This window comes from Phytophthora sojae (genome assembly GCF_000149755.1).
Source record: "Phytophthora sojae unplaced genomic scaffold PHYSOscaffold_3, whole genome shotgun sequence".
Taxonomy (NCBI): domain Eukaryota; phylum Oomycota; class Peronosporomycetes; order Peronosporales; family Peronosporaceae; genus Phytophthora; species Phytophthora sojae.
The window spans coordinates 3,921,342-3,946,805 of NW_009258117.1; the positions used below are offsets into that span (position 1 = coordinate 3,921,342).

The 25,464-nt window shown below is 58.6% G+C and overlaps 9 protein-coding genes across 9 annotated transcripts; 4 read left to right on the forward strand and 5 right to left on the reverse strand.

Moving 5' to 3' along the window:
• Positions 1-680: 680 nt before the first annotated feature.
• PHYSODRAFT_410641 (hypothetical protein) lies at positions 681-929 on the forward strand (the record flags this gene model as incomplete). The annotated part of the gene is made up of 1 exon (XM_009524925.1): positions 681-929. A coding segment is annotated over one exon (249 nt), but the record flags the coding sequence as incomplete, so codon positions are not given.
• A 2,167-nt stretch (positions 930-3,096) lies between these two features.
• On the forward strand, positions 3,097-4,498 carry PHYSODRAFT_496396 (hypothetical protein; the record flags this gene model as incomplete). Its single annotated transcript, XM_009524926.1, has 4 exons — positions 3,097-3,950; positions 3,998-4,118; positions 4,205-4,360; positions 4,412-4,498. 4 exons carry the CDS (start codon positions 3,097-3,099, stop codon positions 4,496-4,498), a joined length of 1,218 nt encoding a protein of 405 aa, XP_009523221.1.
• Positions 4,499-4,528: 30 nt separating this feature from the next.
• PHYSODRAFT_558872 (hypothetical protein) lies at positions 4,529-5,653 on the reverse strand (the record flags this gene model as incomplete). Its single annotated transcript, XM_009524927.1, has 4 exons — positions 4,529-4,671; positions 4,746-4,889; positions 4,975-5,406; positions 5,477-5,653. The coding sequence occupies 4 exons, from the start codon at positions 5,651-5,653 to the stop codon at positions 4,573-4,575; spliced, it is 852 nt and encodes a 283-aa protein (XP_009523222.1). The 3' UTR covers positions 4,529-4,572.
• A 2,827-nt stretch (positions 5,654-8,480) lies between these two features.
• Positions 8,481-12,523, reverse strand: PHYSODRAFT_354313 (hypothetical protein). The gene has a single exon (XM_009524928.1). It carries the CDS (start codon positions 12,378-12,380, stop codon positions 10,200-10,202), a length of 2,181 nt encoding a protein of 726 aa, XP_009523223.1. The 5' UTR covers positions 12,381-12,523; the 3' UTR covers positions 8,481-10,199.
• Positions 12,524-14,053: 1,530 nt separating this feature from the next.
• Positions 14,054-14,754, forward strand: PHYSODRAFT_354314 (hypothetical protein). The gene has a single exon (XM_009524929.1). The coding sequence runs from the start codon at positions 14,111-14,113 to the stop codon at positions 14,618-14,620; it is 510 nt and encodes a 169-aa protein (XP_009523224.1). The 5' UTR covers positions 14,054-14,110; the 3' UTR covers positions 14,621-14,754.
• Positions 14,755-14,808: 54 nt separating this feature from the next.
• PHYSODRAFT_359933 (hypothetical protein) lies at positions 14,809-16,380 on the reverse strand (the record flags this gene model as incomplete). The annotated part of the gene is made up of 1 exon (XM_009524930.1): positions 14,809-16,380. One exon carries the CDS (start codon positions 16,378-16,380, stop codon positions 14,809-14,811), a length of 1,572 nt encoding a protein of 523 aa, XP_009523225.1.
• Positions 16,381-18,133: 1,753 nt separating this feature from the next.
• Positions 18,134-21,448, forward strand: PHYSODRAFT_496885 (hypothetical protein; the record flags this gene model as incomplete). Its single annotated transcript, XM_009524931.1, has 2 exons — positions 18,134-18,301; positions 18,386-21,448. The coding sequence occupies 2 exons, from the start codon at positions 18,134-18,136 to the stop codon at positions 21,446-21,448; spliced, it is 3,231 nt and encodes a 1,076-aa protein (XP_009523226.1).
• Positions 21,449-21,544: 96 nt separating this feature from the next.
• Positions 21,545-23,836, reverse strand: PHYSODRAFT_491245 (hypothetical protein; the record flags this gene model as incomplete). Its single annotated transcript, XM_009524932.1, has 2 exons — positions 21,545-21,963; positions 22,018-23,836. The coding sequence occupies 2 exons, from the start codon at positions 23,834-23,836 to the stop codon at positions 21,545-21,547; spliced, it is 2,238 nt and encodes a 745-aa protein (XP_009523227.1).
• Positions 23,837-23,937: 101 nt separating this feature from the next.
• PHYSODRAFT_285440 (hypothetical protein) lies at positions 23,938-25,232 on the reverse strand. Its single transcript, XM_009524933.1, has 2 exons — positions 25,196-25,232; positions 23,938-24,879 (listed from the first exon to the last, which is right to left on the reverse strand). The coding sequence occupies exon 2, from the start codon at positions 24,875-24,877 to the stop codon at positions 24,485-24,487; it is 393 nt and encodes a 130-aa protein (XP_009523228.1). The 5' UTR covers positions 24,878-24,879; positions 25,196-25,232; the 3' UTR covers positions 23,938-24,484.
• Between the last annotated feature and the right edge of the window lie 232 nt (positions 25,233-25,464).

Genomic DNA, 25,464 nt, shown 5'->3' on the forward strand with positions numbered 1-25,464 from the left:
CTGCCCAGCTTCAATTCCTCGAAGTCCACGCCGCTCAGCTGCTTGAGTCCGGGTTGGTGCGAAAAAATAATCTCAGTAAGTGGGCGTCTAATGCAGTGCCAGCGCTGAAGCCCGGTAGTAGCGGAGACTTCAGGGTGACGAACAACTACATCAAGATCAACAACAAGACAGTGCCAATTGCGGGTACCATGCCGCACTTCTCGATTATTTTGAAGTTCGTCTCGGGCGTGAAGTTCATTGCCAAGTTCGATATGTTCAAGGGATTCTGGCAGATCATGCTCGCGGAGGAGTGCCAGGAGATGTTCAGCTTTATGACACATGATGGTGTCTACACGCCACTACGTGTCCCGCGAGGAGCGACAGATTCCGCCTTACATTTCCAGAATCAGATGCAGACAGTATATAAGCCACTGCTGTACAAAGGAGCTCTCATCTGGATTGATGACATTATTGTCTACGGCCGGACGGAGGAAGAGTTTCTGGCGAACCTGAGACTTTTCTACGAGTTGACGGCCAAGCATCGCCTGAAATTGAACGCGAAGAAGAGTGTGCTGATGGCGTTTGAGGTGTCATGGTGCGGCCGGATCATCGATGGCCAAGGCATCCGGCAGGACCCGGAGCGACTGTCGGCTCTAGTGTCGTTGCCATTGCCTCAAACGACAGCTGACCTCCAGCGTTTTCTGTGTGCGTGCAACTGGATTCGAGACAGCGTGATTGACTTTGCACGAGTCTTCGAGCCGATGCAGTCGAAGCTCAATGGAGCGCTGGTGAGCCGCAGCAGAAACAAGCACTCAGCAAGAGCAGCAGCCCTCACTTGGTCTGATGATGAACGAGGTGCATACTCGCAAGCGCTCCAGAGTATTGCAAACTCGGCCGAACTCTATTTTCCCGAAGATAAGACAACAATTTGTCTGCTGACTGACGCCAGTGACTACGGGTGGTCAATTATCCTGACCCAGGTTCGAGATTGGAGAGATGGAGTTCCAGTTGAAGAACAAGCCCATGAACTTTTGATTTGCCAAGGTGGTGTCTTTAGAGGCGCACAAGTGCACTGGTCAGTCGTCGAGAAGGAAGCCTACCCCGTGGTTCGAGCGTGTATCTCATTGGATTGCATCCTGGAGAGAGAAGGGGTTCAAAGCTTTCTGTGACCATTCTAATTTGATTCAGATTTTCTCGCCTTCAGAAGACGTCAAGAAGCACACCCGGGGCAAGTTACTCCGGTGGGCGCTGCGCATTTCGTGTTTGCGATACACGATTGAGCATATCGACGGCGAACGGAACCTGTGGGCGGATATAGTATCGCGGTGGACACCGCAGGGACAGCCACCACAGCGAGGAATCGTTCAGGTGAAGGCAGCACGGGTGGGTAATGGGACGACACTTTCGAGGCTGCGACCACTGCAGGACGAGCAGTTCGAGTGGCCAACATTGGAGTCGATCAAGAAGTCGCAGACCGCCGCAGATAATCCAGGTCCAGGATTTGAGCAGGACGGGAATGCTATTTGGACTGCAGGCGGTAAAATATGGCTGCCATCCAGTGATGAGGGTCTCGTTACGCGTGTGATGATTATTGCTCACTGTGGCGTACGAGCACACCGCGGAGCGGACGCTATGCTACAATTACTCAGCGATGAGTTCGTGATAGCAGACCTCCGGAACCGTGTCGAACGATTTGTGGCTGACTGAGTGTTGTGCAAGCATGTCAAGGGCGGGATGCTAATTCAGCGTCCGTGGAATAGCACACACACGGCGACTCGGCGGAACGAATTGCTGCATATGGACTTCCTGTCCATGGGGGACAGCTACGGCGAGTCACAGTACTTGCTTGTCCTAAAGGATGATCTGTCCCATTACTGTGAGCTCGTGGCATGTCAGAGTGACGACGGGCTAGTAGCCGCCACGGCAGTACTCGACTGGTACAAACGATTCGGATTGCCAGAGACGTGGATGTCGGATAACGGATCGCACTTCCGCAACACTCTCATGGGCGATCTCAAGAGCAGGCTAGGGGCTGAGCAGCGATTTGTTCCTGTTTATTCGCCCTGGCTTAACGGCACAGTGGAGCGCTTGAATCGGGATATACTTCAGGTCGTTCGTGTACTCCTGCTCGAATTTCAACTCGACTCACGAAACTGGGAATATTTACTACCGGTCGTGCAATCCAACTTGAACCAGACACCAGTCCGTTCCTTAATGGGGAAGTCCCCGTTGGAAGTTTTCACCGGGCTGGACCGTGAGCCCATCGTGAGCGTAGTCCTGAAGCCAAGAGCGGGTTCGACAGCGCATGAAGTAGCGCAAGGGGACCTACATCAATACGAGGATCAGCTAGACTCACTGCGCAACAGTCTACGCGAACTCCATGCAGAAGTAGTTGACGCGAAGGAGCAGCGCCGACTACGACAACAAGCAGCGAAGAAGGGCCGGGAATGTGCATTTTCAGTCGGCGACTTTGTGTTGTGGTCGAGGGCAGACCACGGATGTCGGGGAAGAAGCTGATGGTCCGGTGGGTCGGACCGTTCCGGATTGTCCAAGAGCTCCCTACCAGCTACATGATAGAGCACCTGCTAACTGGTGAGCAGTTTGACGTTCATGCCATCAGACCAAAGCACTACGCGGACGGAACGCTCGATGTCACCGAAGAGCTCAAGCACCATGTCGCTCTCCAAGGGATAAAGCTGGGCGTCCGAGCAGTACGAGATGGGCGGTACAACCGCCAGGCAAAGGAATGGCAGTTGCTCGTGAGCTGGCAAGGACTGGAGGACACGGAGGACTCATGGGAAGAGTTCGGTGGTATCTTCAATGCAGTACCAGAAATCGTCGATCGGTACGTCGACACTTGCTCGGACACCAAGCTCAAGAAATACCGCAAGACGTTGCAAGACGGCAACAGAGCATAATCAAGTCTTCGGGAGCTGTGTGGAGTAGTTTCAGACTTGAATCCACAACGGACGCAGGATCTACAACGGACGCATGGCGATCCTTGCCAGGAGTCGCCGTGCTAGCAGTCGTTCTAGAAACCAACCGGCAGGAGCTTCGCGAAGCTGCATTCAATACACTATCGCTTTTGCATTCAACAGCACAAAAGACCACAGCGTCATGGGCCACCTGGGCGTGGACGAGCTCGCGGCCGTCGCGTACGCGCAACTGTGCCTGGACCTGTCGACGCTCGTCTTCATGCAGGGCTTCAACGGCGGCATGAACTCGCTCTGCTCGCAGGCCTTCGGCGCCAAGAACTACCACTTAGTGGGCGAGTACACGCTGCTCACGTGTCTGCTGGTCACGGTGGTCTGCGCACCGATGGCGCTGCTCTGGTGGAACCTGGACACTTTGCTGCTGACCGCGGGGGTCGCAGAGCACGTGGCGTCTCTCGCAGGCCAGTACGGGCGGCTGTCGCTGCTGTGGCTGTGGCCTCGCAGCATGTTCCAGGTGCTCGCGAGTTTCTTCCAGGCGCAGAACATCGTCCTCCCAACCGCCGTGTTTGATGTGCTCATGGTCGCGTTCAACGGATACTTCGCGGCCGGGCTCACTTACGGTCGGTTCGGACTACCCGAGCTTGGGTTTGCGGGTTGTCCGCTGGGCACAGCGGTGGCGGTGGCTTTGCGACTGGTTAGCTATGTCGCCTACATGAACTGGTACCGCAAGTATCACCGACGATGCTCCTGGCGCTGGGACAGCAGCTTCCTCGACAAGGAAATCGTGTGGAACTTGGTGTCCGTGGGGATGCCACTTGCAGTTAGGGAGCTGTTGGAGAACGCTCAACTGACGGTGCTGACGCTGTTTGCCGCGAAGATCGGTGAAATTCAACTCGGAACGCACAACGCCATGATGGAGCTGTTCTACTTCGCCACAAGCCCCCTCTACGCTGTCATCAATGCCTCGGTCACTCGCATCGGGAACCACCTTGGGGCTGGTGAGCCTTCGCGGGCGATTCTTGCCGCCCAAATATGTGGGTCTGCATTGCCACGCTCACCGCGTTGAACAGCGTGGTCATCGTCAGTTCTCGCAAACACCTTGGTCGGATTTTCTCCGACAGTCCTGAGGTTATCGATACTTTCAGCCAAGTGTGTGGCCTTGCGGCGTTGGCGTATTTCATTCTGTCGTTCTTCTGCTACGCGCTGGTAAGTGACGCTTTGCTTTTGTTTCCTTGAGCAGATCAAGACCACGAGTGTTATGAGTATTACACTAATTCAAATGTTGTATGTAGGCCGTTCTGCAGGCTCAGGCGCGACCGATGCCGCTGGCAGTTGGCATGGTTGCTGGTGCCTGGCTGGTTGGGATCCCCTCGGCCTACTTCTTGGGTGTCCGCACGTCTCACCCCAGTCTCCTGGGGCTTTGGGAGGGCATGATATGCGGATACACGGTGACTTCGATCGCTAGCTTCATCCCGGCGTTCGGGCGACCGAATTGGTAGAAAGAGGCAGAGAAAGCGGTCGAGCGCTCGCAGTTGAAGGAGAAGGAACTCGCCTCTCCTCAAGAATTGGATCGCCTGCTAGCATAGATTTAGATATGCGCGATATTGAGCACTAGTACATAGCATTCTACATGGACATTCGAGCAATCGTCCTGTGCATTCTACGCATCTGGACTCGTGATGACCTTGAGGCTGTCTTGCAGTTTGGCGGTGTAGCGGTTGAGAGCCTCCACGATCTCGTCGTCTTCGCGCTCGCGAGCCTGTCGTGGAAATACAAAGTCTGGGTTTAGTTTAGCTGAGGCAATGCAGACAACAAGTAGAGCTGAATTTGTACCTGCGCTTCAGCCACCAGAGCGTTCTGTATCTTGGCGATCTCCTCCTGTGCGAACGCGTGAAAGCGTTCATCCCCGCGTATCTGAGTCGAGCTGTACGTGTCCAGCGCGTTCTTCAGGGTCGAGTACTTTAGCTCGCGGTCATGCTGCAATCCATGCACCAACAACAGAAGATACGCTAAGCCGCATAGCACAAAGTAAACAATGTCTACAGCTCCCTCCGTATCGTACCCGCTCCCGCTCGAAGGTTTCCGCCGTGTGGTGCTCATGGTCACTCAGGCGCTTGAGAATCATCGCCTCCTGGTTCGTTCGTCGCTGTCTCTCCTCCTCGAACGCGTCCATGAAGGCGACGAGCTTCTGCGTCAGCTCGTTCGTTTTGTTCTCGATCATGAGCGGGATGTCGCGCTTCTCCTTGGCCACGAGCGCCTGCAGGTCGTTGATCTCCTGCGTCAGGCGGTCGAGTCGGTCATCCACCTGCTTGGCGCGGTCGCTCAGCAGCGCCTCGAAGGCCTCCGTCATGTGCGCCACCTGCTCGTCGCAGTAGTTCTGCAGCGACTTGTTCATCTCGATGCGCTTCTTGATCTCCGCCTCCAGTTTGTGCTCCAGCCGCCCCATTTCCTGCCGCATCTCGGCCAACCGATACTCGTCCTTCTCGCGGCGTTGCTGTATCACACCCGGCAGTCGTCAGTCAACAACACACAGCTGCATGCATAGCAAGAGTCCTATATCTTACCCGCGTCCCGATGCGCATGACGTCGTCGAAAGTGGTGAAGCCGCTCATGAGCTTCTCCAACTTGCTGCGCGTCGCCGTCATCCCGATTTGCGCCGCTGCGAGCGCATCTTCTTCGCGCAGCTCTTTGGCATCGCTCGCGGGCTGGACGCCGTCCTCCGATGCCTCGCGCTGGTTCATATCTTCTGGAGATTCCTAGAGGCGAACTGCAACTGATAGCGACGCTTCATGATACGAGCGTGAATGGTCAGGCTCACGGTTAGCTTTTCTCTAAACCGTAGGCGTGCATTTGATGCTGCAGTAGTGATGGAGGTGCATTATCCTTTACTTTTAAACGCTTGTAGCACAGCTTGCCTTGTAGTGGCGGCGATAGACCTCAGGGAAGCATCAGTTGGTGGGCTCTGATCATTCAGTGCCAAGTGACCTACTACGTCTGCGCTTCACGTGAGGTGATTCACACTAAGCTTTCATCGATTCATGTCGGTATTAAAATGAACCGTAGCAAGATTGAGGCATGAAACAAAACTAAAGTTTCATTCCTTGTGAGTGTCCGTTTGGGATTGTGCAAAACGCAAACCAATGCAATCTGCTTCATGTATGAACGATGTTCCTCGCCCACATCGCTACAATATCATTCAATCAGTCTTCATACAGGTAGTTAGTTCAAACAACTGCCTACGAAACGTACAATAGTTGGGATTCCCAACGATACTATGCCTTTGGAGATAAGATGCAAACCTGAACAATGGGGTGGCCTCGTACGAGCAACACGAGGAAACAATCGCATGTTACGATCCAGGTCATTCATTGGCTTGAGGCACGCAGACACTGCTGCTCAGTACTAGCGGTTTCTCTGGTCGACGCGTGCCTTTAACCGTCATAGCCATACAACAACGCATGTGTGTTATATGTCGTCCAGTCCAGACCGCCGGGAGCGCGTGCCATGCCATGCTGAGCAGGTATTTTGGACGATTTAACGGCGACGTTGTGCTCCGTTCGGTATCCCTGGTTCACCCTCGTCGCATAGCTGTAGTGACCCGCCTGTACTATCAACGTCCAGGGTCCAGTAGCGCCAAGTCAACAATGGTTGCGTGTGTCGTCCTTCCTCCGATTCATTTCCCGATTCCCCCGCAAGTCCCCAGCTCCAGCAACTCTCACCGACCAACCTTCAGCCCACCATGACGGCAGGCAGCGCCATGGCCTCGCCTGATCCGGATGCAGCATTCACGAATATCAAGACCATCGCGGACCAGGGTCAAGACAGGAGCTCTGCTCGTCAAACGTTCGGACCCTCGGCTTGGGCTGACAAGTTGGCTCCACTCGGAAACGTCTCCCAGGTCGTGATCCTGGCGTCGATCTTCTTGTACACGTACGGGCAGCTCTTCCACTTTTCGGACTCGTACACCACCAAAGTGAGCGTGACCATCGGCTCCTGGTATGGCGTGCCCGCGGTCAAACCGAAGGGCGCTCCGGTTGGCCACTCGGAAATGGTTCGGCCCACGTACTTCTTCTTCTTGTGCTTCATCCCGCTGGCCGCGTCGATCCTCCTTATCGAGTTCCTTCGCCACTTCAACGTCCGCCGGATCACATCGCGCTATGTGCTCGCCTTAACCAGATTTCTCCGTGTCAAGCCGCGCGTGATGGGGCGCGTGGTCCAGACCAGCATCGGAGAGCTGCTCATCCTCGCGTTCCTTATCGGGGGCAACATCTACGTGTTTCAGTACTTCTATCGAGCGCGCGTGACCCGCATGAAGCAGAAGAATCCAGAGCTCGACTTCGTCGGGTACCTGGAGATCGTCGCGCTCACCTTCGGCTTCGTCTGCATCTACAACATGGCGTTCCTCTTCCTCCCCGCCACGCGCAACTGCATGTGGATGGAGTTCCTCAATATCTCGTACGCCAACGGCATCAAGTATCACCGCTGGCTCGGGGTTATCACTGTGCTGACGGCCTTCCTGCACTGCACCGGGTTCTACTGGGCCTGGATCAAGGAGGGCACGTGGGTCGAGGAGGCACTTCCGTGCTTCAGGAACTGCGCGGTTGGAGACGACGGCAAGGATCGGTGGATGAACACGTTTGGTACCATCGCTCTGCTGTGCTTCCTGGCCATCAGCTTCACCTCCATCCCGTGGGTGCGCCGCAAGATGTACAACACGTTCTACTCGGTGCACCACCTCTTCATCCTCGCGACTGTGTTCGTTGTACTCCACTGGAACAACACGCTCGCCTGGCTGTTCCCGTCCGTCATGCTCTACACGTTCTGCCGCGTGCTCTCCAGCGCCAATGGCTTCACGCCTGTGACTGTGCGCGAATTCACGACGCTCTCGCATGACGTCGTCAAGGTTGTGCTCGCCCGTTCCTCCACGATAGCCGGAGACTACAAGGTCGGGCACTTCGTGTACCTGAACGTGCCCGCAATCTCCAAACTCCAATGGCACGCCTTCACTATCAGCTCGTCGCCGCGCACCAGTCCCGACACGATAACCATTCTACTCAAGTCGCTCGGTGACTGGACACAGGAGCTCGTCGCGTACTCGGAGGACTGCAAAACCAAGGACGTACTTCCGGTCGTGTACATGGACGGCTTCTACGGCGCGTCGCTGGAACTGTACGACGAGTATCCGACGCTGTGCCTCGTTGGCGGCGGGATTGGAGTCACTCCGCTGATTGCCATCCTGGAAGACGTGGTGTTCAAGCTGCGGCAGGGCGCGCCACTGCGTCAGAAGACCTTCTTCATCTTCACATTCCGTGAGCTGTCGCTGCTGGAGGAGATCCACCCGCTGCTGATGCAGATCAAGCAGCTCGACCTGCAGCAGAGCCACTTCACGCTGTACTTCAGTCTCACACGCGCACCAACCGACGACCAGCTCGCCGTTCCGATCGATCACAACCGACTCACTGGGAAGCCGCACGTGTCGGCAACGAGATATGACACCACCATTACGTCCACAGCAGCTCAGCCGTTCGCCCAACCGCTCACCCGTTATCGCGCCAGTAAGGCGGTCGTGTACACGCTGTCGTTCTTCCTGACGCTGGTGATCTGGATCGCGGTCAAGTACGGGACCAAGGTACAGGTGGACGACAAGAACCTCTGGCCACTGCAGAATTTCGTGGAGATTGTGGTGGTGATTCTTGTCGTCATGCTGGTGGTCTACGCCTTCACCTTTGCGGAAGCCAAGACGAACAAGGAGACTGTGGACGCATTCGGGCAGTCGGTCACACCGGGAGGTGTCCAGCCATACGCCAGCGACGTGCACACATTCCGCGACCTCATCTCGGAGTACCAGGTGGACGTCGGCCATCGCCCAAGTATGGACGAGCTCATGCGGAAAGTGTACGACTCGCACAAGCAATTCGTGGCCACGCACCCGGAAGTTGTTTCCAATGGGAACTCGACTGTGGGGGTCTTTGTGTCGGGATCGGAAGCATTGAAACGATCCACTGAGAACGCCATCACGGCTATTGGCATGTGCCACTTTGACGTCCACGAGGAAGAGTTCGATCTCTGAGTCGCTCGCTTCCTGCCGCGGCCTCCTTCACCAAACTTTGCACATTTCATAGACCACTAAATAAAAGGATTCTCGCATCATACTCAGCAGGTTCCGTCCTGTCCGTCGAACAGACTCCAAATACTTCTGTGACGAGTCTGTAAATGACGATGGTCGTTACGACTCTTCACCAAGCCAACAGAGCGCAAGACGGTTGCTTCACCTTACCTTTGAAGCCGCCGGTCATGGCTCACTCGCGCTCTTCCTTCTTCAGCGGAAGCAATGGATCTAGCGAGCGCCTTGTCGTAAGTCTCCCTCCGCGTCCATATTCGCTTAGCATCATCCACACTTTACCTTTGCTTGGCTCATCGGTCCCCAGGTGCCAGCTGCAATTCGTCTGCAACGAGCCATGGAAGCTCACGCTGCTCTTCAGTCCGGAACTTCTCAACATCCGACGGGCGACTCGGACGCGCCAACCTCCAGACAGGCAAGTGATGAAGCTGACCCAGGCCCTGATCTCGCCAGTTCGCCGTCAGCATCCGTCGAGGACCTCGCCATACAGCTCAGAACCCTGTGGCAACGTGAGAAAGACCAGGAGCAGACCGGTAGTGTGGACGAAGGATCCTCGCCTACCGTAAGAGCGGCGCTGGAGAAAATCGGGTCGCGTGAGAAAGATGAACTGCTGCTCCATCTGCTGGAACAGCAAGACGCTCTGCGCACGCAGCGCTCAGAGGTGGCAGCACTCGGAGAGAAAATCGCCGCGCAGCTTCTTCATCAGCAGGTGAGCCTTGGGTTCCCGTCGTCGCTTTTTACACTGGCCTGCAGTTCTCTCACGAATATTGTCAGCACGAGCTTCGTCAGAAGTATCGCGAGCAGATCAACGCGCTGGAGGAGCAGCTCCACGAAGCCACCCACTTCAACCCGACAGTGGCCGCCCTCCAAGCGAAGGTCGAGGAGCTGGAGCAGAGCAACCGCGAGCACGAGCAGAAGCTTCGCTTTGCGGTGCGTCACTTGGAAGTCCTGGCGTGGGAGACGAGTCACTCACTCACTCATCGGATATGACACAGGTCCAGAAGTTGCAGCGCAGCCGGAAGCGAGAGAAGGAGCTCAAAATGATGAACGATCCATTGTGGGATTGACACCTCGACCCTACAGAGTACAACGAACTCAATTCACAGACGGCTAAGAGCACGGCAAGCTTACCTACTAGACCTTTCAGCAAAGCCCCACGGCTTGTTTTAAGAAGCCACGTGGGAGTCCGCGCAGGCGAGAGGCGGCTTGTAGCAGTCAGGAATGTACTTGAGCTGGAACGAGTTGAATGCGAACTTGGTTTTGCCGGTATTTGCCAACACGTTGACCCGCCGCACGCCGCGTTCCCTCATGGCGTTGCAAAGGTGCACCCCCTGCCTCACGTGGAAGTGGTCCACCAGCAGCCGCGAAGTCTCCAGCGTCACGGACATCGCCGTGCGGTCCTTGCCGCTCTTGCAGCACGTCGTGCGTCCTGCCCCTAGACGCCGACAGATATCACTGGACGTGATGAGGATATTCACGAACTTCTTCTGCACATTCTCCGTGCGAATGTTGAGTCGGCCCGTCAGCGCTTCAATTTCTGACTGTAGCTCAGCCAGCTCCGCTAGATCTGCTCCCCGCTTCTTGTCATCAACTGCGCCAGCCATCACTTGGGTCTGGTACACTCGGAAATACCGCTGCAACATCTGCACACTCTCGAAGTTGAGCTCATCCTGCAGACTGGAGTTCAGGTAGTGATTAGCCACTGACTGCATCTCATTGATGCCCTGGGTGAACATAACTCCGTGCAGTTTAATCGCGTGGCCTTGCTGGAGCACTTCCGGCAGTTTCGCAAACACGTCAGGCGGGACAGCGAACGCAACCACGACGTGGTCGCCGGTTGGGGTGCTTGTGACACTAACGCACTTCGACATTTCCATGCGCGGGTTGGTCTCTCCAGACTGGACAAGCTGGAAGCTGACAACACTGTTGAGCCACCGCACGCCCTCGGACATATCCTCAAGCATTCCCTTCTCGGCACCAACCGTGCTCAGCAACGACTCGATACTCAGCAAAAAGCCCGTCGAGCAGGACAACTGCAGGCGCTGGCGGTGCAGACCACCGCGAGTTGCAGCCAGACCTACGGCATTCAGGAATGAAGCACCCGCAATAGCCAGCACCTGCGAGCGCACAATGTCTTCTCTCATTTCAATGCGTTCGCGCAGACGAGGGTCCGGTGGGCTTTGAGACACCAACTGCTGCTGAAGGCGACGCAAGCCACCCTCCTTGAACCCCATAATGTGAGCGGCAGCACAGCCGTGGGTCACCACTGAGTACACGTACTCGGATGCGGCGGACGTCTCGCTATCGCTATCATCAGATGTAGAGTCTTCGTCCAACGATGTGGAGGCTAAACTGCCTCGTCGAGCCTGCTCGCTTCTCTCAGCATCGTCTGCCAGATGCACCCGCCTTCCACGCACTAGGTGACAGTTAAGATTGGTTGCCATGAAGGCTGTGGCCTTGTCCTTCTTCATATTGCTCCGTTTCAGGCATCCAGTGATGCCCTGCTCTCGTCCATCTTCAAGCGAGGCCAGCATCGTCTCATATCGCTTGAGGTTCTCTTGATAGGACGCATGGAGCCGCATGTAGTGAGCCATCTCAAGTTCCACGTCCCGCATCCGATCCTCCACATCTTGCACGCGAGCGCTGGAAGAAGCATTCGCGCCCGAGTTGGCCTGAATATGTTGCCGCATGTCATGGATCACCTGCTTCGCTTCGTCGATGCGGGTGACGTTACGACGCTGGAGATACTTGAGAAAAGCGACAGTCATCGAGACTGACACGTACGATGCCGACAACTCCTCGGAAACCAGAATGTGGTTGGGCGTGGACGAGTCCACCTGACCGCGAAGCATCTCACTGTAGCTTAAACCGCCCCTCAAGCTGATAGCAGAGCTAGCCAGGTCCCCTGACTTGCGCTTCTCCATCTGCTGGGTGTCCACCAAGAAGTGGTGCTTCGCATACGTGTACGCGTGGCTCACGTTGATGCTGTGGCTGGGCGGGACAAATCGGTCCAGGATGAGATAGTAAAGCTGTTGCTTGGCTGAGTCCTTCTGGTGACACTCCAGCAGCATGGACGATTCACGCGAAAACAACACGTCCAGCGCTGAAACCCGCACGAATCCAAGCGATTTCTGGTGCTCAAGAGACTCGGAGGAAGGATTTACCACAGAGTACACCTCAAACTGCAGCATCGAGCGCGCAGCACGAGGAACGGACAGCAAGGCGTTGAAGTCTCGAGCGTAGTAATCGCCGCCGCATGACCGGAGTGAAAGTGAGCTCCGCATCTCCGTCCGTGATATTTCCTCCGGTCGCTGTCCCTGACCGATATTGAACAGAACCACTAGCATCTGCGGCACATCTTGCACCGCCTTGCAGCCCACCGACACAGCCAGCTCCACGCTCGGGCGAGGTTTGAATCCGGGCAAACTCAAGCTTGGAGCGCGCGCAGAGTTGGACGTCCCTTGAGCCGCGTGCAGGTTGCTTGCCGAGCGGGACGGCGAGTGCATCATCATCGCAATTCCGTTGTCGTCGTACGCACGAACCGCGCCGGAAATCGACGACGCCTGCGTCAGAATGGATCCAGCACTGACTGAGCGAACGAGCCGAGGTTTCCCCTTCGCCCCGTCCAGGGGCGCAGACACCACGCTGGTGAGCCGCGAGTTCCGGAGTAACCTGTACTCCTGTTCCTGCTGCTGCTTCTGTTTCTGCTTCTGTTTCTCCTCGTTTTCTCGGATGGACCTGGAGTCGTTGGCGGCCTGCTGGATCACCGTCGAGTCTGTTGAGAAGCGCTTCATGGCGTTCATGCCGCTCGCAATGTGCGGACTCTCCATGCGCGAGAAGCTGGCGCGGTCCATGCTGAGGTCGTCCAGCATGGGCGAGCTCTCCGAGGTGCGCGCCTGCAGCTGCGTGCGGAAGGATCCGCCTTCCGACCGGCGATTGAACGACCCGTTCATCGTGGCGCGAGTCGACGACCTGGCGCGCTGCGAGATGCAGCCGTTGATGCACGAGATCCAGGCGTCCATGCTCTCCTTGCCCTGCTCGGCGACGAGCGTGAGCTTGCGGCCCTCCGTCTCGATGGTGAACCTGTGCGGGAAGTCGTCCTTGGGCGTGGGCTGCACGCGCGTGTTCTCGTCGATAGTGACCTCTCCGAGCTTGGCCAGCTCCTCCGCCGACGTGTAGTAGCAGAGCACGGGGCGGTCCCGCCGCAGGATGAAGAAGCGGCGGCGCCACGACTTCCAGAAGGAGCCCTGCTTGACCAGGTAGCCGCTCGTGATGATGTCGGCGTCCGAGAACTGCTCCACGTCGTTGCCGCTCATGTGCACCGTCTTCTTCTGGTACGCGCGCTTGCGCAGCCTGGCCATGGCCTTGCTGCCGTCGTGCGCGTGGTAGAACTGGTCCTCGAAGCGGCCGCTCTCCGACACCTTGAGCTTGGGCTTGGCGTGCTGCGCCACGCCCGTGAGGTGCGACAGGTCCGTCAGGTGCAGCTTGGCCATGGCGTCGTCCTCCACCACGGCCGGGATCGTGGGCGCCGCGTCCTTGACGGGCTCGCGCTGCTGCTGCTTCTTCTTGGCGCTCTTGCTGCTGCTGCTGCTTCCGCCGGTCGCGGGCGGCTCGGCCACGGGCTGCGCGGGCGAGCGCGCGGCCGGCGCGGACTGCGGCGGCTCCGGGACGTCGACTGCTGCGGCTGCAGCTGGAGGCACCTGAATCGGCGGCGGCTCGACGGCCTTGCTCTTGTTCTTGCTCTTCTGCTGCGCGACGGCCTCGGCCAGCGTCAGCGTCTTGGCGCCGCCCGCCGGCGCCCTCACTGGAGACGACGCGCTCCTGGCGCGCGGCGACGGCTTGGGCGCAGGCTGCTGCATCTCACTACCTTCGGGCTCGACTAGAGTTCTGACACAGCCGGCGGTATAGTGAGACCAAGTGACGGACGACGTCGGTAGAGTGGATTTTGGTGTACCCACCCGGTCTCTGGCCGGCACCTGTGAATACCGAAATTGTCGGTATCGGAGTCCGAGTCGACATGGCAGCGGCGCACTCGCACGTCAATGTCGCGACCTCCGCGGGCGACGCCGCCGCGTACATGGCGCTCGTGGACCGCAGCAACGAGGCCACCAAGCTGGTGAGGGCCAACAAGCTGCGCGAGGCCGAGGCGCTGCTGCGCGACGTGCTGCGCCGCAAGCCCGCGGCGGGCTTCGACGCGCTGTCCGTGGCGCTCACGCAGCACGAGCTGGGCGGCGTCCTGCGGCAGCTGGGGCAGCTGGACGAGGCGCTGGAGCTGCTCTCGGCCGCGCTGGAGGTGCGCGACCGCGCGGACGAGGCGGCGGGCATCCGCATCGAGCTGCGGGACGGCAACCTCACGCGGGACGAGATCGGCAAGGTGTACGAGGCCAAGGGCGACTGCGAGCGCGCCAAGGAGGTGCGCCAAGTGGGCAAGCGCATCTGCGCCAACGAGGCGTGCGAGGCGCTCGACTACGAGAAGGTGCAGGCCTGCACGCGCTGCCGATGCGTCTACTACTGCGGCAAGACATGCCAAAAAGCAGACTGGAAGAGCCGCCACAGCGCGCTCTGTCGGCCGGCCAAGAAGGCGTAGGACGGCACAAGGCGATGGAGACTTTAACGTTATTTCGCAGGGGCGGAGGACGCAGGGAGAAGCAAGAATTGGTACGCTAACAAGCAGCAAGGCAAGGACGGCATGGTGATGATCTATAAACGATTCTTGTTTAGCAAAAAAAATAAAAGCAGATCGTGGTCAAGAAGGCGCTCGGAAGGCGTTCCTGATCACTTCTGCTTGTCCTCCTCTTCCTCCTCGTCCTTCCTCTCCTCGTCTTCTTCGTTGTCGTCGCCCTCCTCGACCTCTTCGCCCTCGTCCAGCTCCACCTGCTCGTCCTCGGCGGCCTCGGCCTCGTTGAGCGGGGCGTCGTCGCCCTTCTGCTCCAGAGCCGCGAGCTCCTCCGCGCGCATGGGTGGCGCGATGAACCACGGCAGCTTGCCGCGCTGGTAGTCGTTGATCATCTGCACGGCCACGTTGTTGTAGTCGGGCTCGCCCTTCTGCAGCAGCTTGCCGCACTTGTTAGCGAGCTTCTCGAGGAAATCCCATTCGTCGTTCCACTCCTCGATGCCGTACACCTTGACGATGAACTCCTTCTTCACACGCTGCAGGATGGTCAGGATGAAGTCCGTCGGCTGCGGCAGACGCTCGGCGCGGACGACGCCCTTGAGCACCGTCTCGACCTCGTCGTCGCCCGTGTCGTACACGATACCGGGGCAGTCGATGAGGAAGATGCGGCGCATGAGCGTAATGTACTGCCACACCTTGGTCTCACCCGGAATGGGGGCCACCTTGCACACCTTCTTCTTGCGCAGCGCGTTGATGACCGAACTCTTGCCCACGTTCGGGTAGCCGATGAGTCCCACCGAGATCTGCTTTTTTTCCTGGTGCAGCTTGGCGAACTGGCGCAGCAGGTTGATGAGCGCGCCCTTGCCGAATGGGTTGCTCATGGACGCGTGGAAGGCCAGCGTCGGGGTCGTCTCGCTCAGCTTCTGCACCCAGCGCTTGGTGACCCAGTTGGGCACCAGGTCGCACTTGTTGATGACGAAGATCAGGTGCTTGTGCGACGCGTTCTTGCGGATGTGCTTCTCCACGTGCTCGCAGCGCGTGCCGGGCACGTTGCGCGCGTCCAGCACCTGGATGACGACGTCCGAGCAGTCCAGCACCTTGTAGAGCTCGCCCCAGATACGCTTGGACTGGCCCTTGTTGAACACGTCGTGCGAGACCTCCTCCTTGAACTCCTGCTCCACGGCGATATTGCGGTCCGGACCCTTGGCCTCGTACTTCTCCGTGTTCTCCTGCGCCCTCGAGAGCAGCGACGCGTAGTCCGTGGCCGCGATCTTGGCGCGCTTGCGGCTGCGCTTGCCGTTGAAGACCTCGTCGTAGCTCTCGGTCTCCAGCAGCTTCATGCGCGTGGCCTTCTCCGACTCTTGCAGCAGGCCCATGGGCAGCTTGCGGGTGCGCAGCACCACCGAGTACGGGTCGGCGGCCTTGAGCGACATCTCGTTGCGGAACTTGTCGAGCTCCTTCTGGCCCACGACGCGCGTGTTGCCGAACCAGCGGCGGTCGGGCTGCACGCGGCCGCTGGCGCTCGTGATCTCCTGGCCGCCGACCTTGTTCTTCATCATGAGGCTGCCGCCCACGACCTTGCCGGCCTTGTTGCGGATCGGGCCGCTGTTGCGGTACATGTTGAGGCGCTTGATGGTGCTCTTGTCGCGCATGTTGGCGGCCTTCTGCCGCTTGGGGACCTTGCGGTTCGGGTTGTCGGCCGACGCCTTCGTCGTGTTGATGCCCTTCGCCATGGTGTCCTGTCCTAGGCTGTCACTAAGCTACTGTACGTGCGGGGACCCGTCGGGCTGCTGCGGCGAGGGGGACGGCGACGACCTCCCGGGGCAAAATGACACAGCACACAGTATGGAGCTCTTCGCAGACCGGCCGAACGGTTGGCTGGACGAAGTGGTACCGTATTTATGGTACGCTGTACCAGTCGTGACACGGCCGCGTCATGTGACGTTTCGTAGTTCTTAATATTATAGCGTGTGCTGAATTGTATCCACAACATCCTTGCTAACTAAAGTTTAGGTTACTACATAAATGATCACGTCCTTGCTATCCTAGCCTTATGTGCGACCAGACTCAGACTGCATCTCATTCTTCGTCCCGGCAGGCAGGCGAGCATGGCGACGATGGCGCTGGCGGCGCAGCAGCAGCAGGAGCGCGCGGAGATGGCGTCGTACCTGTTCGAGAAGCACCTGACGCACCAGGACGGCGTGGCTGGCACGCTGAGCATCCGCCTGGTGGCCGCGCGCAACCTGCGGGCCGCCGCCTCCATGTTCTGGGTGCGCACGTGCAACCCGTACGTGATCTTCCGCGTGGGCAGGCAGAGCGTGCGCAGCTCCACCATCCCGAGCAACGACAACCCCACGTGGCGCCGCGAGTTCCTCGAGGTCAGGCTGCCCAAGCTCGACCTAAAGCGCCAGCCGCTGGCCGAGCACTCGGACGTGCGCCTCGAGCTCATCGTGGACGCCATGAACGAAGACTCGCTCACGGGCAAGGCCACGGAGGCCGTGGGCATGGCCAACGGCTCAGTCATCGGTACGGCTGTCGTGGATCTTACGCCGCTGATCGAGGGCAAGGAGGACGTCCTGGACCAGTGGATCCCGCTCAGCGGCGCGCTGCCCATGGCCGGCGCCGGCGGTGGCGCCCCCGCGGGCAAGAAGCAGCAGCAGCCAGAAGCAGACTTGAGCTTGGGAGAGGTGCGCGTCGTACTGCAGTACGAGCCGCACGGCATGGAGCCGCGTGTGGGCGACGTGGTCAAGTTCGAGGGCTTCGGCTCGTACCCGTCGGCGCTGCTGGGGCCGATCGAGGACCTGGAGCTGCACGTGAAGAAGACGAGTGGCAGCTATCTGTTCTGCAGCTACACGACCCAGTCGGGCTACGAGGCGGCGCTCCGCGTGCACCGCAACAACGTGTTCGTCGCGCACCGCGGCAGCTTCTTCGACCGCTTCTACGAGACGTGCGTCGTCGAGCCGCTCGAGTTCGTGGGCAGCACGCCCATCGGCCAGACGGCCAAAGAGGCTCTGCGCCCGTACATGAACGTGGCCCGCGCGTTCAGCGGCCCGGCGCTGGTGGCAACGAAGGCCACGCTCATGACGACGTACCGCGCGTCCACAGCTGCGATCAGTGCAGTGGTGGAATCTCTGGACGAGTAGGGGAGGAGGCAGCGTCGAGCTGCAAAGACGTAGGGAGGGGGAATGAGTATTATGTAGCTAGGTGAGGAGGCCGATCGGTGCAGGCAGAGCGCAGCACAGCGCAGTGAGTGAGTGATAAGTATGAGCCTGCGTTCATGAGAAGCTGTACATGGCCACTTCAACTTGAACGACCGCGTCTGATTGGTGGAGACTGTAGCCATCTTCGACTCAGGGGAGGAAGACGATGAGGTGGCCAGGGCTGTGACAATGTGACGAGTGGGTTAGTTAGTTGATAGGCAACCTCCGCCGAGGCCTCACACCAGAATACAAGCACTGAACAAGTGAAGTTGCGCCTGCTGCCGAGATGGCGTCGCCTTCGCCGTCCCGCGCGAGTCTGGACGCGTTCCGGTCGCCGGCCGACAAGAAGAGCTACCGACTCGTGACGCTGCCCAACGGACTGGAGGTTCTGCTCGTGCAGAGCGATGCCGGGCCAATTGCCGCTGACGCACGCAGCGACCACGACGACGCCAGCGTCCGAAAGAGTCTCAGCTCCACGGACGGCACGGACTTTGACAGTGCAGGCGAAGACGTAGAAGAAGACGAAGAAGATGACGAGAGCGAGCAAGAGACCAAGGATCATGCTCCTCCCTTGGCGGCAGCGTGCCTGACTGTAAACGTCGGTAGTCTGTCCGACCCCGAGGGACTGCCGGGTCTTGCCCACTATCTAGAGCACATGATCTTCATGGGCAGTGCCAAGTTCCCGGCTGAAGACGCGTTTGAGGCTTTCCTCAGCGCCCACGGGGGCTCCAGCAACGGAGCGACGGAGTGTGAGAGCACCCGCTTCGTCTTTGACGTGGACGCCGCCTACCTCGAGCCGGCGCTGGACATGTTTGCGAGTCTCTTCGTGGCCCCGTTGCTGCGACGTGAAGCCATGGAGCGCGAGCTGAAGGCAGTGGAGTCGGAATTCCAGCGAGTGCGCAACAACAACCCGGTGCGTCTGCAGCAAGTCATGTGTGAGACGAGTGTGCAAGGACACCCGTACTCGCGCTGCTTCACGTGGGGCAATGCCGAGAGCCTGAAGCAGATTCCAGAGCGCGACGGGGTCGACGTGCGTGAACAAATGGTGGAGTTTTTCAATCGACACTACGTGGCGCCAGCTATGAGGCTCTGTGTCTACGGGTGCGAGTCTCTCGATGTTCTTGAGCAGTATGTGACTCAGAGTTTCCGGGATATTCCACGTAGCCGCATCGATTACGAAGAGGTCTCTGTGATTGAAAAGCTTGGCGTGCCGTATGGCGGTGGAGCGGGGCAGCGACCGTCGATCTTGCGTGTTATTCCCGTGGGAGAAAAGCGCTCCTTGCGCTTGTACTGGATGCTCCCGGCAATGATGCACAAGTACCGACAGAAACCCTGGTACTTTGTGGGTCATTTATTGGGACACGAAGGCCCAGACTCGATTGCCTCGATCCTCAAGCGGCGGAATTGGGGTACCGACGTTATCGCTGGCACTTCGGATCGAGACGCCTACGAGTTTGGGTCCTTTGGTCTCGTGTTTGAAGTTCGCGTAACTCTAACCGAGGACGGTCTCGCTTGCTGGGAGCAAGTCGCGCAAGTTGTCTTTGACGTTCTTCACCTCTTCTCGGCCAAAGCAGAGCGCGGGGACTTACCCGCTTGGGTGTTTGACGAGCTTCACTCGTCTAGTGAAATGGACTTTCGGTTCCAAGAGGACACGAAAGCGCCCGTGTCACTCTGCCGGGAACTCAGTGAGCTCATGCTGCCACGTCACAAGGTCCAGCAAACGTGTGAAGGAGACTTGTTGCGCTACGACCTGCTCCAAGGAGAGTTTGATGCTGATTTAGTTCGCGCTTTGCTGGCCGGACTCACCGTCGATAACGTTCGTGTTGTATTGCTCGCGTCATCGCTGGAAGATTCTCTCAACTCCGAGGAGCTTCAGACTGAGCAGTGGTTTGGTGCCAAGTACACCGTGAATTCTATCCCAGACGCTGTGCTTGAAGCGTGGTCCCACATTTCTGTTGAATCTGCCGAGTTATCGCCACTACCAACGCCCAACCCGTTCATACCTCGAGACTTTTCGGTACTACCTTGTGAGCCAGCCAACAAAGGAGACGCCGATACCCCTCCCGACCTCATTCTCTCGACCTCACAGACGCAGCTCTGGTACAAGCGCGACCGCACATTTTTGGTGCCCAAGGCCAGCGTCAGCTTCCTCGTCATGTTACCAGCCTCCACCGCAGCGACTCATATGCTAGCTGAATTGCACGTTGAGTTGGTGCGGCATCGATTGCAGCACACGCTGGAACAAGCAACTGCAGCGAATTTCGATGTCGAGCTGGACGTGCGAGACGAAACGGTCGAGGTTGTCGTGGCGGGCTTCAGTGACACTTTGCCAGCTCTCGTTCGTGCTGTCATGCTAGAAGTTTTGCGGTCATCGAAGGCGTCGGAGGTTGCGTCGGAGCTGACTCTGGCCCGAGAAGAGCTGGAGCGCGAGTACCTCAACGCAACGTTGTCTCCTCGAGCGAAGGCGTACGAGTTGCGTCTGCAAATGCTCGAGAGTAGGGCCGTGACCACAGACGACAAGCTGGGGGCGCTCCAAAGCAAGGAAGGTCGTGAAAAGGAGCTCGCAGCAGACCTCTCACGCTTCACGACCACCGTTCTCGGTCGGAGTGAAGGAGTGCCAGCGATACGCTGCCTGGTTATCGGCAACATGAGTCGTGAAGCTGCCGTCAAACTTGTGCACGAAGTCGAGGGCGTCACGACAGGAGACTCTACTGCACAGTTGACTTATGAACCAGACGCGGAGCTCGAGCCTGAGCCGCCTCTCTTGGCTCCCCGATACCACACAATCGCGTTGCCACCGACCAGCAATGGATTGCTAGTTCGTCGAGAAAGTGAGCGCGTTGGGGAGCGGAACTCCGTCGTGGAGGTGTACTTCCAGATCGGCAAAGTCGGCGCGGAAGATCGAGCGTATGCACTCTTGCTGCGGGCTCTGTTGGCTCAACCTCTATTTCACGAGCTCCGCACCAGACAGCAACTCGGTTACACGGTGACGTGCAGCATTCGCGATACGCATGGAGTGCTGGGTCTCAGTGTGAGCGTGCAGTCCGCCTCCCACGCGGCTGGGGCTGTAGCGAAGAAGCTCGATGTCTTTCTGCATGAAGACTTCCCCCACGAGCACCTCCTCTCGGAGAAGCGACTGTCGCCCAAACGCTTTGCAGCCCACGTCCAGACACTGCAAAGAGTATATGCGCGACCAGACTCGACGTTGGTGGAGCAGAGCGAACGGTACTGGGAAGAAATCGTTAGCGGTCGGCTGGAGTTCGACTTGGACGTTCGCATAGCCAACGCTCTGGGAAGCTGTACGCGTCAGGGCCTGGTCAAGCGGTACCAGTGCTGGCTGCAAGGCAGTACTAGCTGCTGCAACGACTGCCCAAAGAGTCCCCACTCAAAGCGCAAGGTGCTTCACAAAGCGAGCAACAAAGGCCATCGCGGCCCTCGAAAGCTCAGAGTGCACGTAGTGGGCAAATGCAGCCCGTTCAAGCCGCTCGAGCAACTCGTGCCTCCAGACAAGACGCCGGTGATCATCACAGGCGACCTTCATGATTTCAAGCGCGAGCTGCAGTGCCATTGCCACGTTGAGGATAATGCTGCTGGATGTTAAGGGGGCAATCTATTGGGACTACATGTAGTCGTTGTTGTCCACGGCTGACTAACGCACGGATATCTACATACTATTGGTCTCGGACCCGTGTATTCGTCAACCTTCGCCCTGCTCCTCGTTGGCTTTTTGGTACTCGCTCAACTCTGACGGTGTCACGAAGTTGTGTATGGACGGCCGGTGTATTGTTACGGTGCTTCCCCGTCGAAGGCGTGAAGGCGGCGAGGACGCGCTACCTGCGTTTGATCCGTCGTCGCTCGATTTCGACCCACGCCGCAGCAGATTCCTCGCCGAGCCTCGAGACATGGACATCTCGTGCAGGGCATCGGCCACCACCAGGCGCTTCTCTAGACTCAGAACGCGGTTCTCAAGGTCCTCGTTATGCGTCGCCATGCGCGTCTTCATCGCCTCCACCTCGTCCGACACGCGCGACACCTGCTCTAGCAAACTTTGCAGCGTCAACTCGAGCACGAGAGCCCAGGTCGGAACGTTTTCTGGCGACGTCGGCGCGGACTGAGCTGCGCTCGAGCTGAGGATACTTGCAGCTTCATTCGACAAGGAGTTTCGCGGACTTAAGCCACTGCGTTCATTCTCCTGCAGCGTTGACATGGTTGGTACGTGCTGGCGGAGCTGATACGGTTGCTGTTGCTGTGTACGCGGTGGAGAGCGCTGGAGTTGGTTCGGCTGGAGCTGAAGCTGCTGCATGAGAGCGAGCGGGCCGCTGGTAGCGGGCAGTGATAGGGACCCTCCTCCTCCGCTCGCCGGTGGCGCCTCGGCCTCGGCGGGTGATTCTCGTATGGCCGCTGCTGCTATAATGCTGCTAAGCTTCCGCTTGCTTCGTCCCCCGCGGTCGGCAGTCTGCGTGATGAAAAGCTCCGACAGTTCCTCGATCTTGGTGCGGATGTACTCGACGTTGACCTCCATCATTTCGAGCATCGTCATCTGCGAGTCCATGGGGTCGCTGACGTCGTGCGAATGCACCTGCCGCTTCACCTGTCGGTATTTGCCCAGCACGGTGAACAGTTTGAGCTCTGCGCGACGTAAGGCTCGTTTGGTGCTGGTGGTGCCTGTGGGGTTGCCGCCTTTGGGGCTCTCGACAGGAACTTCCGTGGTCGTGACACTCACAGACCCATTCTCTCCTCTGTCTGGGCGGCTGACTAGACCCGAATGCCGGCGCTGTGCTGCTCGGAGCTGTACGAACGCCTGAAGAGCTCGAGCTGCGTGATCGTTGATGAGCCGGCGGTTTTCGTCCTTCTTGAGGAAGGCGTTCACTTTGTGCTCCGAGCGCGTGAGCACCAGGTAGTTGCTCATGACTGCGATGGTGACAGCAGTGGAGAGAGTGCCGAAGATGCCGGCGCACACAGCGATGGCCCGCCCTAACGTCGTTCGGGGCACAACGTCGCCGTATCCGATGGTCAAGATGGTGATGATAAGCATCCACAGCGCGTCGTCCAGCAGCATGGGCTGGCAGCACGAGTTTTGTTTGAAGGCGCAAAGGAATCGCTCCGCCACGTACAGCGCGTAACCAGCGACAAACCCGAGCGCGGCGAAGCTCGCCATTAAACAACTCGTCGGGTGGTTCTTGAGCGTCGACTTTAGGAAGAACGTGGCCGTGAAGTCGACGTTGGTCAACGCGCCGATGAACCAGCCGTTGCTCGAGTTGAACGAGTTGCGGAACTGCACGACGCGCACCACGAGAGCCACGCGCGTGAACATGAGCAGACTCGTGGCCACCGTCAGCTGCGGCCACTTGGGATCCACGTCCTCGATTCCAGGGAACGGGTGCACAGCGAGCACGGCCATCTCGAGCAGGAGTATTCGGCGCAGCGACGAGCTCAGCAGCGTGGCTTTGGGCGGCATGATGTTCTTGAGCTTCATGACCTCGCACTCGGCGGCGTAGTAGAGGTAGACGTAGTACAGCATGAGCGCTGTCGAGAAGGTGATGAGGATCCGCAGCGCCAAGAGAATCATCCGGCCCTCTTGCACCGGCACAGACGCGCCCAGAGCCTCGAAGCACTGCGGACACTGCGTCGTCGACTCCACGGGACACGTATCGGGCAAAGTCTGCGTGTTGGCGAACCACAAGTACTCCATCTGCACCATCATGAGCGCGAGGCCGAAGAAGCCGTAGAAGAGCTGGAAGGCCGTGTGTCTCCGCTGCGCGCGCACGAGCGTCACGCGCTGCTCCTGCACCGAGGCCATCTCGGCGCTCGTGGCTCGGGCCTTGTTGCTGCTGCTGCTGCTGAACGTGTGAGTGGCATTTGCTTTGGGCTTCTGCGGAGCTGGCACGGTCACTGCGCCTGGGCCGGGGCGTGCGTGCGCTTCAGTCGCCTCGGCCGCCGCAGCCATGGCGGACGTGTCCAGCGGCACGATCTCGTTGCGGCTCGGCATTTGGATGGAGGCTGCTGGCAAGAAGGACACGTACGCGGCACCACAAACTCACGCGGCACCACAAACTCACGCGGCACCACAAACTCACGCGGCGAGACTCTGGGGCGGCCAGGACGCTGCGCAGGCATTCACTCGCGCGCGGCTGGAGCTGGTCGGCAAAGTCCTCGGTCCGCACGCACGCCCGGAGCTTGAAGATGTCTCTCGCCCGCTGTAACTTACTACGCAGTAGTGGCGAACTCCATGCAGCATGCATCGGCGTATTAATAGGGACCCAACTCAATCAGTTTCTCTCCTGCTTTCAGCCTCTCGAACGTGTGAACGAACCTCTCGCATCGCATGACCGCGACTGGAAATAGCGTCGCGACCAGACAAGCGCGCCACTTAGCTGCATCACCGTGCCTACATATGTGCATACGTGCAGCACGACAGTCACCAACAATGGCACCCACACACACACAAGACTGCCACAACGAGAACACCGAGGCGTAACGCAAAGAAGCCTGCCGTTAAATTAGCCGAGTCTCTCTACGCGGATTAAATCCACTCAAATCCTCTCCTTCCTCCTCCTGGCACGACCACTCAACTGAGATCGATCGATCGCACTAGGGCGGGCGTCAGGTCATGATGGGCGCAGTCAAGTCGAGCAACTTAGTAGAAGAAGCCGATGATCTTGCCACCCGTGTGTTTGCGGCGGGCCTCGTGGTGGTCCATGATGCCGTACGTAGTGCTGACCACGATGTGGCCGAACTGGCGCGAGGGCAGCAGGTTGTTGATCCACTTCTCGTAGTCGGCCAGCTTGACGTCGAAGCGGGGCGAGATGACACCGCACTTGTTGATGCGGCCCTTGAGCTCCACGACGATCTTGCCGGCGCGGTGGTCGTCCACGATCTCGAACTCGCCGATGTAGCCGTTCTTCTGCATGACCTGCAGGAACTTGACGATCACCTTGGAGCTCGGGCGGATGAGCACCTGGCGCTTTCCGCGCTTCTCGGCGTTGTACATCGTCTTAAGGCAGTCGGCCAGCACGCTCATACGAACCATGGCTGTAGGGAGAACAATACAGCAACACATTAATGCCTACGTCTACTAGCCAAGGTCAGCCGCCGCCCGCGCCCACAGCCCTCCACACTGCGAACCCTCCCCCTAGAGGAGAGAGGGCGAGCGACGGAGACTGCAGCACGCGGGACGGACGGAGCCTCCAAAGCCGCGCGGCAGCTCGCCCCGACTGCTGCTGCTGCTGCTGGAAGGGCAGAGCAGAGTCGATGGGAGAACTGCCGCGCGGCTTCTCTGATGCTGCTGCTGGAGCGGCGGGCGGCGGCGTGAGCGGTGGTGGCGATGGTGGCGGTGGGCGGCACGTACTTGCTAGTGGGGGTGGTTAGCTTCGAAAAGACTGGAGAGAGATTTGCGAATGGCAACGAAGAGCTCCATTGCGGAGGCAAGCCAACACCACTCGCGCTGTTGACTGGTGGGGAGGGGATGGTGTGGAGCTACATACTTTGGAGTGGTGCACATGGATTTATCCTTTTGATACCGGTATGACGGATCGGTAAAACACAACATCTACGTTAAAAAGGACAGTTCCGTTGCAAAACACCGACATAGTCGTAAGTAAAACACAATAGATTCGC